We start from the raw sequence: 12,223 nt of genomic DNA, 5'->3' as shown, positions 1-12,223 counted from the left end.
GTTTAGTTACTCTTGACTGGTCTCAAAAAAAGCATCTCACTACCTAACAAAAATGCCTGCCCCTGTAGGGATTATTTCCATTAGCTTTAAGTAACAACCTATCAGGAGAACTTAACCCTTTTTTACATTGCAGCCATTAAAGCCATTAAAGCGATCTACTCCAGCAATTTTGAAGCTTAGATCCCAAAATATGTAAAAACAAGGCCAAGGTTTAAAAATGTCTTTCTCCCCTTTCTTTCTTGCATCTCTTTATGCTTTTAGAATCTGTTTTATATCCTTCATGTTCAGCAGCTGTGAGGAAAAAGCGCAAATTTGTCCGTCGCGTCAAGATGCATGACTTTTCATCATCAGCCCACCAATCTGCCCCTCTCCTCGCTCAACATGGCATCCAAAGAAGAGACCAAAAAACAACCCAGAAAGCCTTCTCCTCCTCATCCCAAAGACCCAAAGAAAAAACACGGTCTCAGTCTCATACACATTGAGGCGATTCAGGTAGACAAGCCCTCTAACTGCTGATCCTGGATCAGAATCAGTCGTCTTCAGCCTTTTGTGCACTAACACGACTTTAGATATCTGAGCCAGAATCAGGTTTTAAGGGCGGGTTCTTCCCACATAAAAATCCTGCTGGATTTTCTTGCTTTCAGATGCATGATCATCAGAACAGCAGAGGACTAACTGAAACCGCTCATCACGCTAAGAAACTCCCTCATCATTGACCATTTATAAATGTTTTTCACTGTTTACAAGTCCTAATATTCAGATTTTATGTTTATTAGCAAGACTTTTCTGTGAAACTGCTGAATCTGTGCATATCTAAACAGATAATCAGGACCCATCCTTGAACAGTCTGTCAGTGATGAACGCTGCGGACCTTAGGAGCAGCATCGACTCCAGCTCTCGCTCTCAGCAGAGCGGTCAGGGATGGATCAACACTTACCCACTGTCCAGTGGCATGTCCACGGCATCTAAGAAATCAGGTATGGTGTTCATTAAGCATTTATTAGCCATACATAAATAGTGAAAGTGGCTCAAGTGGCATTGTTATTTGTTACTTGTTACTTTTCCTGCTCCTAGGACAATCTAAGAAGAGTAATAGAGGGACGCAGCTCCACAAATATTACATGAAGCGAAGGACTCTGCTGCTAGCCTTACTGGTGGGTGCTGAGAATAAAATGTCTTTTTTTTATTGTAAATTAAATTTTCTGTTCTTCATACTTTTGTGTGCTCGTTTTTATCCTCCAGGCCAGTGAGATTGAACGTTTGACAACGTGGTACAACCCGCTGTCCACTCAGGAGCTGGCTATCTCCACCGAGCAGTCAGTGGAGACCAGCATCGCCAACTGGAGGTCCAAATACATCAGCCTGACTGAGAAACAGTGGAAGGATAACGTCAACCTTGCCTGGGGCATCGCTCCCTACCTGGCTATGCAGCTACCTACAAGGTGCATATCTCCAAGTTTGACTAGTTTTTCCAATAAACACAGACAATCAAACATAAATGTCAAAAATGGAAGTTTGATGTCCTTGTTTCCAGGTTTAAAAACGATGCCATTGTGGCTGAAGTGACCCGACTAGTGAGATTAGACCCCGGAGCTGTCAGTGACGTTCCTGAGGCCGTCAAGGTAAAATAACCTCAGCCAGTGAACTATAGAAATCTGTCATTTTATATTTGTGAATCATGTTTTTTAACATTTTTCTTTCATGTTTTTTACCTCCCAGTTCCTGGTGACCTGGCACACAATTGACGCCGACTCTCCTGAGCTGAGTCATATCCTGTGCTGGGCTCCAGCAGACCCACCCACCGGTCTGTCCTACTTCAGCAGCATGTACCCACCTCATCCTCTCACTGCTCAGTACGGGGTCAAAGTGCTGCGCTCCTTCCCTCCAGTGAGTCACACATGCATTAATGTTTGTATCTCTGCAAAGTTAAAACTCTCTTAACAAATTTGTTTTTTCTCATTATAGGATGCCATCTTGTTCTACATCCCTCAGATCGTTCAGGCTCTCCGTTATGATAAGGTGCACATAAATTACAATTTATACCTTGACTTAATGTGTTTAATCGTCATTTATGAAGCAGTAGTGATTTATTCTGACTTTGTCCCGCTCAGATGGGTTATGTGAGAGAGTACATCCTGTGGGCGGCCCAGAAGTCTCAGCTTCTCGCTCACCAGTTCATCTGGAACATGAAGACCAACATCTTCATGGATGAGGAGGGACACACCAAAGATCGTGAGTAGACATGTCACATAATATAAACCATAATGCTAAGACTGATCACAGAGCAACTCACTGAGGCATGCTTTTCCATTTTTTTATTGTTTGCATAGTCATAGGATAGATATGAAGAATGTTACAGCGTCAGGCTTTCAAAATAGATGTGTATAAAAGGTTTGCATAATGCTATCACTGTAAAGGCATTTAACGTGATTTCTTTGGATGTTCTATTGCCACCTCAAAGCTAGCCTCAGTCTAATGCTTTATGAGTTAGTTAAGCATTTGTTTCTGTGTATATTTATGACATTTCCTCTGTGAAACAGCAGCAGGGACTTGATTTGCATGCACTTACGGAAACAAACATTCATTCTCAAATCCTATTTAAAAAGGAATGCAATTGTTGTCTATCATGTTTTATTGCCTTTTTGTTGAGGCTCTTTAAATCTGAAAAATTATTGATTTTGCAGATTCAGTTCCATCATTTGATGTAGGCTTTGTTTCAGAAAACATACAAACTATTAAAGCTTGAGTATATAACATTCTATGAGAGCTGTGTAGAATCAACTCTACTCCCCCTCCCTTCCTGTTCTTCTCCGTTTGTAAGCTCCGTAGCTCCGCCCCTCTTCTCACATACCTCCTCTCGGATGAGCACGTCCACTGAATCGAATACTGACAGTGGCAAAGCTCTCGTGGAGTGATTTTGCTCTGCTTTTCAACTGAAATCAAAGGCCGGATTACAGGCAAGAAAAAACTTCATCTCAGCATGAACAAATTCTACATAGGACCGAACACCGCCGGTAACTCCGCGATTGTATCAACTTCCCACTGAGCTGAGAGGCGAAAGTGCACCTCCTACAGCGGCCAATAGGAACGCTCCCTCTGTCCTGAGCCGTGATTGGCTGCGAGTACTAGCCTCCTCATCATCCCTGGCTGGTTTTCCTCAAGTGAGAGTGCAGCGCGAGGAGGCGTTGCCTTATTTTCCAAGTGCAGCTTCATCTAAGCATGCTCCCTCAACAATGCAGAAAAAGATGGCTGTGTATGATTGATTTTTATTCCATGACACTAAATATAGCAGTTATATTCTTAGATGAAGCACAACTGGAGGAGGAAACACAAATAACAATTTATTTGTTTCTTATTTTTATTGACATAAATGCAAATCACATATAATACAAACACCCACGTTTGCACATGCATATTTACATCTAGGTCTAATGTTTTGATTCATTTCAGTCAAACCAGCTTTTTTGACTCTGGGGAAAAGGCAGTGCACATCCAAGCGTTACTCTTTTGAGCTTTATTAAACTGCCAAAAGTGGTGCATATGCACCAGTTTCTTCTTTAGATTTACCTGTCCATTGAATCATCCTCCAGAGGTTCTAGTTCTTTCCCATTAACTGATTAAATAACTTTTAAAGGCTCTGCTTTGTTTTACATTCTCAAATTTGGATTTTAGCAAGCTTTAGACATGCATACCCAGCAATATTAAAAAAATAATCCAAAACCTTTAATCCTTGATTGAGCAAATCAAAACACCTCGAGTAAATCTGAATTAAAAACAAGCCTTGTCTCTCTTATTAGTCATTTTAGTTGCTCTATTTATTGTTATTAAAATATTCTGTTGACATGTGTTTCTGAAAGCATTGACTGATTTTTTTCTGCTCATTATTCTCTGATTTAAAAGAACTATATTAACTTAATGAATCAAATACTTTCCCTCTCACAGTGTTTTTCTGCCCCCTCTGTGTTAGGTTAATGTGCTACCTTTTAATGTGTAATTATGCTGTCTCTCTGAGGGGACCTATCAGGTCTAATTAAGCCATTTGAATTGATGTAATAACATTTATCTCTGCCTCATTAACCTCATTAACTCACTTTGTGCAGCTGACATTGGCGAGCTGCTGGAGCAGATGGTCGAGGAGATCACCGGCTCTCTGTCGGGTCCGGCCAAAGATTTCTACCAGAGAGAGTTCGACTTCTTCAACAAGATCACCAACGTGTCTGCCATCATCAAGTAAGCTCGTTAGCTTAACTGTAGGTGTTATCAGACAGCAAGGGAAACGTGTGATCAAACTATTTTTATGTGTTTTTCAGGCCGGTTCCAAAGGGAGAGGAGAGGAAACGGGCGTGTCTCAAAGCTCTGTCAGATATCAAAGTCCAGTCAGGTAAGGTGTGGGAGAAACTTCTTCACTCTGGCACAAAAATCTGCTGTCAGAGTGATTTTTATTTTTTGTTTCTGTGTTTTTCAGGCTGCTACCTACCGAGTAACCCTGAAGCCATCGTGCTGGACATTGACTATAAGTCTGGAACGCCCATGCAGAGGTAAAAACGGATCTAAATCCATTCTTCATGTTGTGTTTGTCTCTGAAACATCAGCTCATAGATGAGACTTTATTCTCTGTCCTTACAGCGCTGCTAAGGCGCCCTACCTCGCCAAGTTTAAAGTGAAGCGTTGCGGAGTGAGCGAGCTGGAGAGGGAGGGTCTCCGTGCCCCCTCAGACTCTCTGGAGGATGGAGAGGAGAATCCAGATGGATCACGCCGGGTCTGCTGGCAGGCGGCCATCTTTAAAGTTGGAGACGACTGCAGACAGGTAGAGACTTTTCTGTTTTAGTGTCCTCTGAAGTCTTCACTGAGACATTTTCTGGTGAGAAACTTCAACCTTCTCATCTCCCTGTCTGCAGGATATGCTCGCTCTGCAGATCATCGGGCTCTTTAAGAACATTTTCCAGCTGGTTGGCCTCGATCTGTTCGTCTTCCCCTACAGAGTGGTAGCAACTGCACCGGGGGTAAGAGGAAAAGTCCATTTACTTCTCCTTTTACTCAAAAATAATAGAGATTTTTAAAATCCTAGCACTGCTGCTAATGACATCTTAATGACAGGCATATCCAGCTGATTAGAAGAAAAACAACGGTTAAAATGCCCTTATTTTTCCTGCATGTAGACCTTTGTCTTTTAGGTCTACATGACCATTTTGTGAAAAATAAAGGCAATTTTTATTGTTTGAAATTGTTATAAGGAGTTTTTCTGCACATATCCCAAACAAAGAGCAACCCAAACATTCATTTTCTTACTCCAATATCCTGCAGTCTCTGGAAATGTCATTATTTTTTGTTTTCAAGCCAACATAAATGTGCAAAAATGTGAAGTTTCTGTCATGCAATGCCCATTTAATATGGGGGATGTTTACACCGAAACGTGGATTATTAAGACAGTTTTAACACGTCTTTTTTATCAAAATATGTGGATAATGTTCATAAAATATTCCCTCATTTAGTTTAAGGTCTGTATGTTCTCATATAAAAAGATCACAAAGGTAGAAGTATTAGGATTGATGGATTTTCAAACAGGACTGTGTGCATTGCTTATCATTTCCGTGATTATTTGTTTATTTATTGTTGCTGTTTTCTTCAGTGTGGTGTGATTGAGTGCATCCCAGACTGTAAGTCTAGAGACCAGCTCGGCAGACAGACCGACTTCGGGATGTACGATTATTTCCGTAATCAGTACGGGGACGAATCCACCCTCGCCTTCCAGAAGGTCAGGAAGTTTTACCCTATTTTGGTTTCCAGTAATAAATTTTTATCACATTTTAAAGCTAGGACATTTTTTTTATTTTAATTTGTAGAAATTAACAGTCAAGTGGCCTTTTGTCTTTCTTTTAGGCAAGACGAGGTAAAGTTAAGGTGCTCTGAAGAATTACAAACAGAATATCCCTAGCATTAAGAGCATTGATAAACAGAAAAAAACATTAAAATATATGGAGCGAGTATTGTTGAAAACCTTTTGCAAATGCATGCAGAGATCTGTAAATGTGTGTACAGATCTGCAAATGTGTGCAATTATGGAAAAATTAAGTCATTATTTTCTTCACTCTTTCACTGAAAATATGAACAATAACAGTATAATACAATAATCTTTCTCATTTCATGTTGATGAGCTTTTATTCTGTCTAAACTGTTGCTTTTCATGTGATGCCTATGCTATGAGGAAAGCAGCTTTGCCTGTGAGCCTGCACTGAGGGCAACAAAACCCAATGCTTACACTGACAGATATGCGTACACATTTGCAGACCTTGTGCAGCAGAACTGCGTGTGTATGACAGCCAACTGAAAGTTAGACTTGAGTTGTAACTAATGGCTTGTGAGTATTTTGACATTTTAAAGCAAAAGAGTGAGTTTTCTGAACCAACATCAACTAAGTCCACAGTTACAAATAGGTCTACACATTTGCAGATTTGTGCACACATTAGTGGATCTTTGTTCAAATTTGCAAATCTTTTAACAGGTTTTTAGGTCTGTTCATGCATTTGCAGATTGTGTTCAGATATCTGTGTGCGTTTGCAAAGATTTTTGCAACAATAATAGCTCCATAAAAAAATATTTTTTTTTAGCCTAATACTGTACTTACATAGTTGCTGTAGAGCAATAACAATTAAACTTCAGTTTCACTGAATTTTGCTCTCCAGGCTCGGTATAACTTCATCCGCAGCATGGCCGCCTACAGCCTCCTGCTCTTCCTGCTGCAAATTAAAGATAGACACAACGGAAACATCATGCTGGACAGCAAAGGACACCTCATACACATAGGTGAGGTACAGCCTTAAAAAGGTTAAAGAAGGGCAATTATTAGTATGGATACTGGAGATTTTCTGAAACTTATGGTTCCTGCAGACTTTGGCTTCATGTTCGAGAGCTCTCCTGGAGGAAACCTGGGCTGGGAGCCGGACATCAAGCTGACGGATGAGATGGTGATGATCATGGGAGGAAAGATGGAGGCCACGCCGTTCAAGTGGTTCATGGAGATGTGTGTCAGAGGATACCTGGCTGTGCGGTGAGAAAGTGCAGGAAGATTAAAAAACAAAAGGCATTAAATGAGCTTAGAAAAGGATTTAAAGCCAAGGGAAACATCCAGTTATGCACACTGAGCATGCATATGTTGTTATTCTTCTGTCTGATATTGTTTTCTTCTTCTCTGAACATAAAGACCGTACATGGATGCGGTCGTTTCTCTGGTCACTCTCATGCTGGATACTGGACTGCCCTGCTTCAGAGGACAAACCATCAAACTCCTTAAGTAAGTGGCACTGGTTGAAAATATGGGATAACCTCAATCTATGTCCAAATACTGTACATTTTATTTTTCAGTTTTGCAGTTTACCTTGAGCTTTCTGCTGCAAATGAATATTTCTCTGTCTCTATTGTAAATATATAATAGAGATGGTGCTTGCCTTTGTGTCCGTTTGTGTTTGAAGCCAGTTCTGCTTCCCCCAAGTGGCCAGAAAAGAGATCATGGAAATTGACTCACTCATTTTTTGTTTTGTTTTTCAACCAGAGGACGGTTTAATCCTCAAATGAGCGAGAAGGAAGCCGCAGCATTCATTATCAAAGTCATCCAAAGCTGCTTCCTCAGTAGCAGGTAAGAGTCTGCAGTTAACCTCTCACATGACAATAAAAGGAAAAAGTACCGCAAGTTTTGAACAACACCAAACTCCATTAACAAAAAGCAGTAATTTTACCTAGCAGAACCTGGGATTTCTTGTGTCAGCTAATGCATCAATATGTTTTAAATCTATGTGCTATGCTTATTTTAAGTGGTTAGTGTATTCAGTGTCATTAAAAGGTATTTTTGACAAATAAAATTACAAAAAAACTCTTAAATGTCAAAATGAAAACAGCTTACTTCAAAGTAATGTCAATTAAACAAAAATCTGTAATGTAAAATAAGTGACTGCATAAATATTCACCTCCTTCAAGTCAGTATTGAGTAGATGCACCCTTGGCTGCAGTCACAGCACTGAGTCTGTGTGGATAAGTCTCAATCAGACTTGGTCTGGCTTTGACTCGACCACTCCAGAACATTCCCCTTGTTGTCTTTAAACCATTTCTGTATAGCTTTCTTTGTATGCTTCAGCTCATTGTCTTACTGGAAAATAAATCTTCTTCCAAGCCCTAGCTCTCTTGCTAACTGAATAAGCTTGTCCTCCAGGATTTTACTGCTTTCATTTGACCCTCTACCTTTACGAGCCTTCCAGGGCCCTGGTGAGAAGCATCCCCACAGCATGATGCTGCCACCACTGTGCTTCACATTGGGGATGGTGTGTTTGTGGTGATGTCTTGTCTGATGGCCGAAAAGCTCCATTCTGGTCTCATCAGACCAAAGAACTTTCCTCTTCTTCACCATGGAGTCTCCCACATGCCTTTTGGTGAACTCTAGTCGAGATTGCATCTGATTTTTCTTCAACAGTGTCTTTCTCTTTGCCACTCTCCCATAAAGCTCTGACTGGTGAAGAACCTAGCCAACAGTTGTTGTCTGCAGGGTCTCTCCCATCTCAGCTGCTGAAGCTTGGAACTCCTTCAGAGTAGTCATAGGTGTCTTGGTGGCCTCTCTCACTAGCCTCAGTTTGAGAGGACGGCCTGATCTAGGCAGATTTACACATGTGACATATTCCTTCATTTCTTGATGATGGATTTAACTGAACTCTGGGGGATGTTCAGAGCCTTGGAAATGTTTTTGCATCCATCTCCTGGCTTAGACTTTTCAGTAACCTTTTCTCTGAGTTGCTTGCAGTGTTCTTTTGTCTTCATGGTGTAATGTAGCCATGGATACTGATTGTTTATTGTTTATTGTTTATTGTTTATTGGGATCCCCATTAGCACTGGCACATGGCTGCAGCTATTCTTCCTGGAGTCCAGAACATAAAATAGTTTACATACAAATAGTACATACAATATTAAATGAAGTAAAACATACATACACTTTCCTCCCTACATCACCATTCCTACTCAAGACACAGCAAACAACGCGTCAGTTGATAGACAATCCTGGATAATACCAAATATGCCTTAAACAACTGATACTGATGAACCAGTGACTTTGTAATAAAAGCCAAATCATATTGATTTATAAACTCAATACAAGGGTAAAAAAATCCAAGGGGGGGGGGGTATTTCTAAGATTTATTTTGGGCATTTTTGTGCCTTTATTTGATAGAGGAGGACAGTAGATATACTCGGAAACTGGGACGAGAGCGGGGGAGAAACATGCAGTAAAGGGCCTCAGGCTGGATTCGAACCCAGGCCATCTGCGTACGTGGGGCGCGCCTTAAACCACTAGGCCACCTGCAGTTGAATATTTTTATAGGCACTGTGTCTAACACAGCAAAATATTCTAAACTAAACTGTAGAGGTAGGGGCAGACATGTAACTCAACTGTGCACCAAAGTAAAATTACTGCCTTTTTGCGGTGGAGTCTGGTGATGTAAAGGCGCATTATCACAGCTGTTTATGGTATGTAAAGGAATATCTTAGTTTAGAAAGGGTTCCTTCCTGTTTGACCACCCTGAGTGCTCTGTACCACTTCCTCTGTCCTGGGATAGTTAGAGGAGCAGAGGTGAACTAAAATCGCTGGCAGCATCAGTTTGCCTGACTTATCTGCAGCTGCAACATTGTAAAACAGTCACTGCATTGCAGATCTTTGGTCTGTGTTGGGCTTTGCAGTGATAATCTGAGCCTATCAGTGACAAAAATAGACATTTTTGTTCAAATTGCAGCATTTACAGCCAGTTAAAAAGCTGCCTTTTGGAAGCAGTCTCTCAGAGCAGTTCCAAAAATGTTGTTTCTTTGTCCTATTTTTAACTTCTGCCTCTAAGAAAACTCTGATAGAAATAGTTTTAATGCTGATACAGTGTTTTCTCTGATATATTTTCACTAACTTGTTTTCACAGGAGTAAAACGTACGACATGCTACAGTATTACCAGAACCAAATCCCGTACTAGAAGTCGTCAGCTGGACCTCCACTGTACGCCGAACATCAACAACTCTACACAAGCAATGCATCGCGCTACTTTGGCTGATTTCAATCAAGAGACTTCACTAAAAACATCCTCATGGCACTTTGGTCCTTTAGCTCTGATCTCATTCTGCTTTCTGTAAGTTGTGATTTTATACCGTACAGCTTCGTTAGTTTAACTTGAAGATTAACTGAGAGGTATTTCAATCACCCTTTAAGTATTTCCTTCATGATGCTGTCTAACCCCGAGCTGAAGACGGCCGTGAAGGGAGCCATAATTCCAGAGTTTGTCGAGCAGCTGTTTTCATCATTGTGTTACTATGCTGTTATCCACTTTAATGCACTTTATAGATGAAAAGTATTTCACTATCTTCACCTGAAGAGCTTATACAGAGATTATACGTGACATTTAGAGAGAAAAATAATCTGTAGTTGAATAATTCAATCAATAAACTACCAGTATTTTTGATTTAGATCAGAAATCAATGCAGGAATCAATCATTGCTCTAACTGTAGTCTGTAGGAATGTAAAGGTATCAAACATAGTCATGCTGTAGTTTTTATTGTACAATATTAACTGTAGACTCGCTCAGATCACAGGATGTTTCTGTGATTCATGTAGGAATAATAGGGTTAAATGTGAAGAACATATTTATCAGAAACTCCAAGCTTTGAAGCTTACAGTCATTTCATACCTCTTCATGTCAACTTTAAAACGGATTTTAGGGTATTTTTCTCCGCTACATGCATTTAAAAACCTGGATGTGAAATCTGAAGACCTAAAGTGGTGTTAAGGTTCTGCTTTTATTTCAGCTACTTTTTTTTAAACTAGATTTTGTTGTGTGTGAGGTGTCGAGTATGAGATACTGGATTACTGGTTTTATTTTTTATCGCTTCCTTTAATGATGTTTGCTGAAGGGTTTACAGAAGTTTTCAGAGTAAAGACGAACTAGAAACTTCTTCTCATGTGGGTTCACAGGAAGCCAGATTTGGAGATCTTAGATTGATATGGAAATATTTAACCTGGGGTTTAGGGCTGTCACATACTAGAGTTGAAAAAGACCATAGCATTCTAGTGAAAATCCAACAATCATGATGCCTTTTTCATCACTGCTGCAACAAAAATCTAAGTCTTAGGCAAAAGAAAGTTAGCTATTTTTGTTTTTAATTTCCTAAAATGTGTGGCCAATCTCTTACACACTATCTTAGCTGCAGAACAATGTTGGTCAGCATCGAAACATTTCAAAACTACTCGTGCAAATCAGTCAGCAGCTGGCTCAAAATGACTGAAGATATGCAGGTTTTTTAGGTGTTTGTACTTTTCAATACTAATACAATAAAAGATCATAATAAAACAATAATTTATCATTTAAAAACATGAAATATTGCAAAATAACAATTTTTACAATGAGACTGAAGTTTTGAGGCTCCTTTAGAGCCTCATTTTTCAGACACATCTTCCTTTTTTATTCTTATACTTTACTCCTACCTCCCCGCCTCTCGCTCAGTGACAGCTTGGATCGACTCCAGCCCCTCTGCGACCCCCAATGGGATAAGCAGTATAGAAAATGGATGAATGGATGGACTTTACTCCTATAGAAGTCTGTTTTTTAAGCCTATTTGGTGAATCACCCTGCAAACACCACGTCAATTAACTATAAGAAACACAAACGTCTAATATAGACTGGATGTAAGCATTGAAATAAAAGTGGACAGTCTTTAAAGGTCACATATTATACAAAAATCACTTTATCAGGCTTTGGTAACAAAAATATGTCCCAATGTCCTGTCCACAATCCCCCCAGGAATCAGAAAAATCCATTCCCTCCCTCCCGCTCTTTCTCCACCTTTCAGAAAATGTGTGCTGAAACAAGCCGTTCTCAGATTTTCCCTTCATGATGTCATGTGGGGAGTTAGCCCTGCCCCCAGGTTCAGTTGGCCCTCCCGTTTGGAAGAAAGTTCCACCCTCCTTTTCTGATCCTCCACTCAGCAGCTGAGAGGAGGATTAGGAGAGCCACTTCCATTTCCTGAGAGGGGCGGGGTCAGATAGCTCATTAACATTTAAAGCCACAGACACAGAAACAGCTCATTCTGAGCAGGGCTGAAACAGAGGGCTTTTTAGACGTACAAAAGGCCAATACAGGAGTGTTTTTTCAGCAACAAATTTCACAGGCATGTTTTGGGGACCTCTGAGACCGATATAAACTTGCCTTAAA

At 40.3% G+C, this 12,223-nt stretch overlaps 1 protein-coding gene across 3 annotated transcripts in view; it reads left to right on the top strand.

Moving 5' to 3' along the window:
- The window catches only part of pi4kaa (phosphatidylinositol 4-kinase, catalytic, alpha a), a 34,425-nt gene extending 22,577 nt beyond the window's left edge, over positions 1 to 11,848 (top strand). For all 3 annotated transcript variants that reach the window (XM_041810715.1, XM_041810714.1, XM_041810716.1), the window contains 18 exons: positions 822 to 977; positions 1,075 to 1,154; positions 1,243 to 1,442; positions 1,535 to 1,622; positions 1,720 to 1,887; positions 1,966 to 2,019; positions 2,112 to 2,232; positions 4,101 to 4,230; positions 4,311 to 4,381; positions 4,466 to 4,538; positions 4,627 to 4,807; positions 4,899 to 5,003; positions 5,630 to 5,755; positions 6,684 to 6,804; positions 6,889 to 7,048; positions 7,202 to 7,291; positions 7,550 to 7,633; positions 9,942 to 11,848. In XM_041810715.1, the coding sequence (XP_041666649.1) occupies positions 822 to 977; positions 1,075 to 1,154; positions 1,243 to 1,442; positions 1,535 to 1,622; positions 1,720 to 1,887; positions 1,966 to 2,019; positions 2,112 to 2,232; positions 4,101 to 4,230; positions 4,311 to 4,381; positions 4,466 to 4,538; positions 4,627 to 4,807; positions 4,899 to 5,003; positions 5,630 to 5,755; positions 6,684 to 6,804; positions 6,889 to 7,048; positions 7,202 to 7,291; positions 7,550 to 7,633; positions 9,942 to 9,993 (2,060 nt within the window). In that variant the 3' untranslated portion in view covers positions 9,994 to 11,848. The remainder of the gene's footprint in view (positions 1 to 821; positions 978 to 1,074; positions 1,155 to 1,242; positions 1,443 to 1,534; positions 1,623 to 1,719; positions 1,888 to 1,965; positions 2,020 to 2,111; positions 2,233 to 4,100; positions 4,231 to 4,310; positions 4,382 to 4,465; positions 4,539 to 4,626; positions 4,808 to 4,898; positions 5,004 to 5,629; positions 5,756 to 6,683; positions 6,805 to 6,888; positions 7,049 to 7,201; positions 7,292 to 7,549; positions 7,634 to 9,941) is intronic.
- Positions 11,849 to 12,223: the final 375 nt, after the last annotated feature.

Source organism: Cheilinus undulatus, linkage group 17, assembly GCF_018320785.1.
Source record: "Cheilinus undulatus linkage group 17, ASM1832078v1, whole genome shotgun sequence".
Classification (NCBI taxonomy): Eukaryota; Metazoa; Chordata; class Actinopteri; order Labriformes; family Labridae; genus Cheilinus; species Cheilinus undulatus.
Note: the sequence above shows the minus strand (reverse complement) of the source record. Positions and strands in the feature narration are given on the sequence as shown.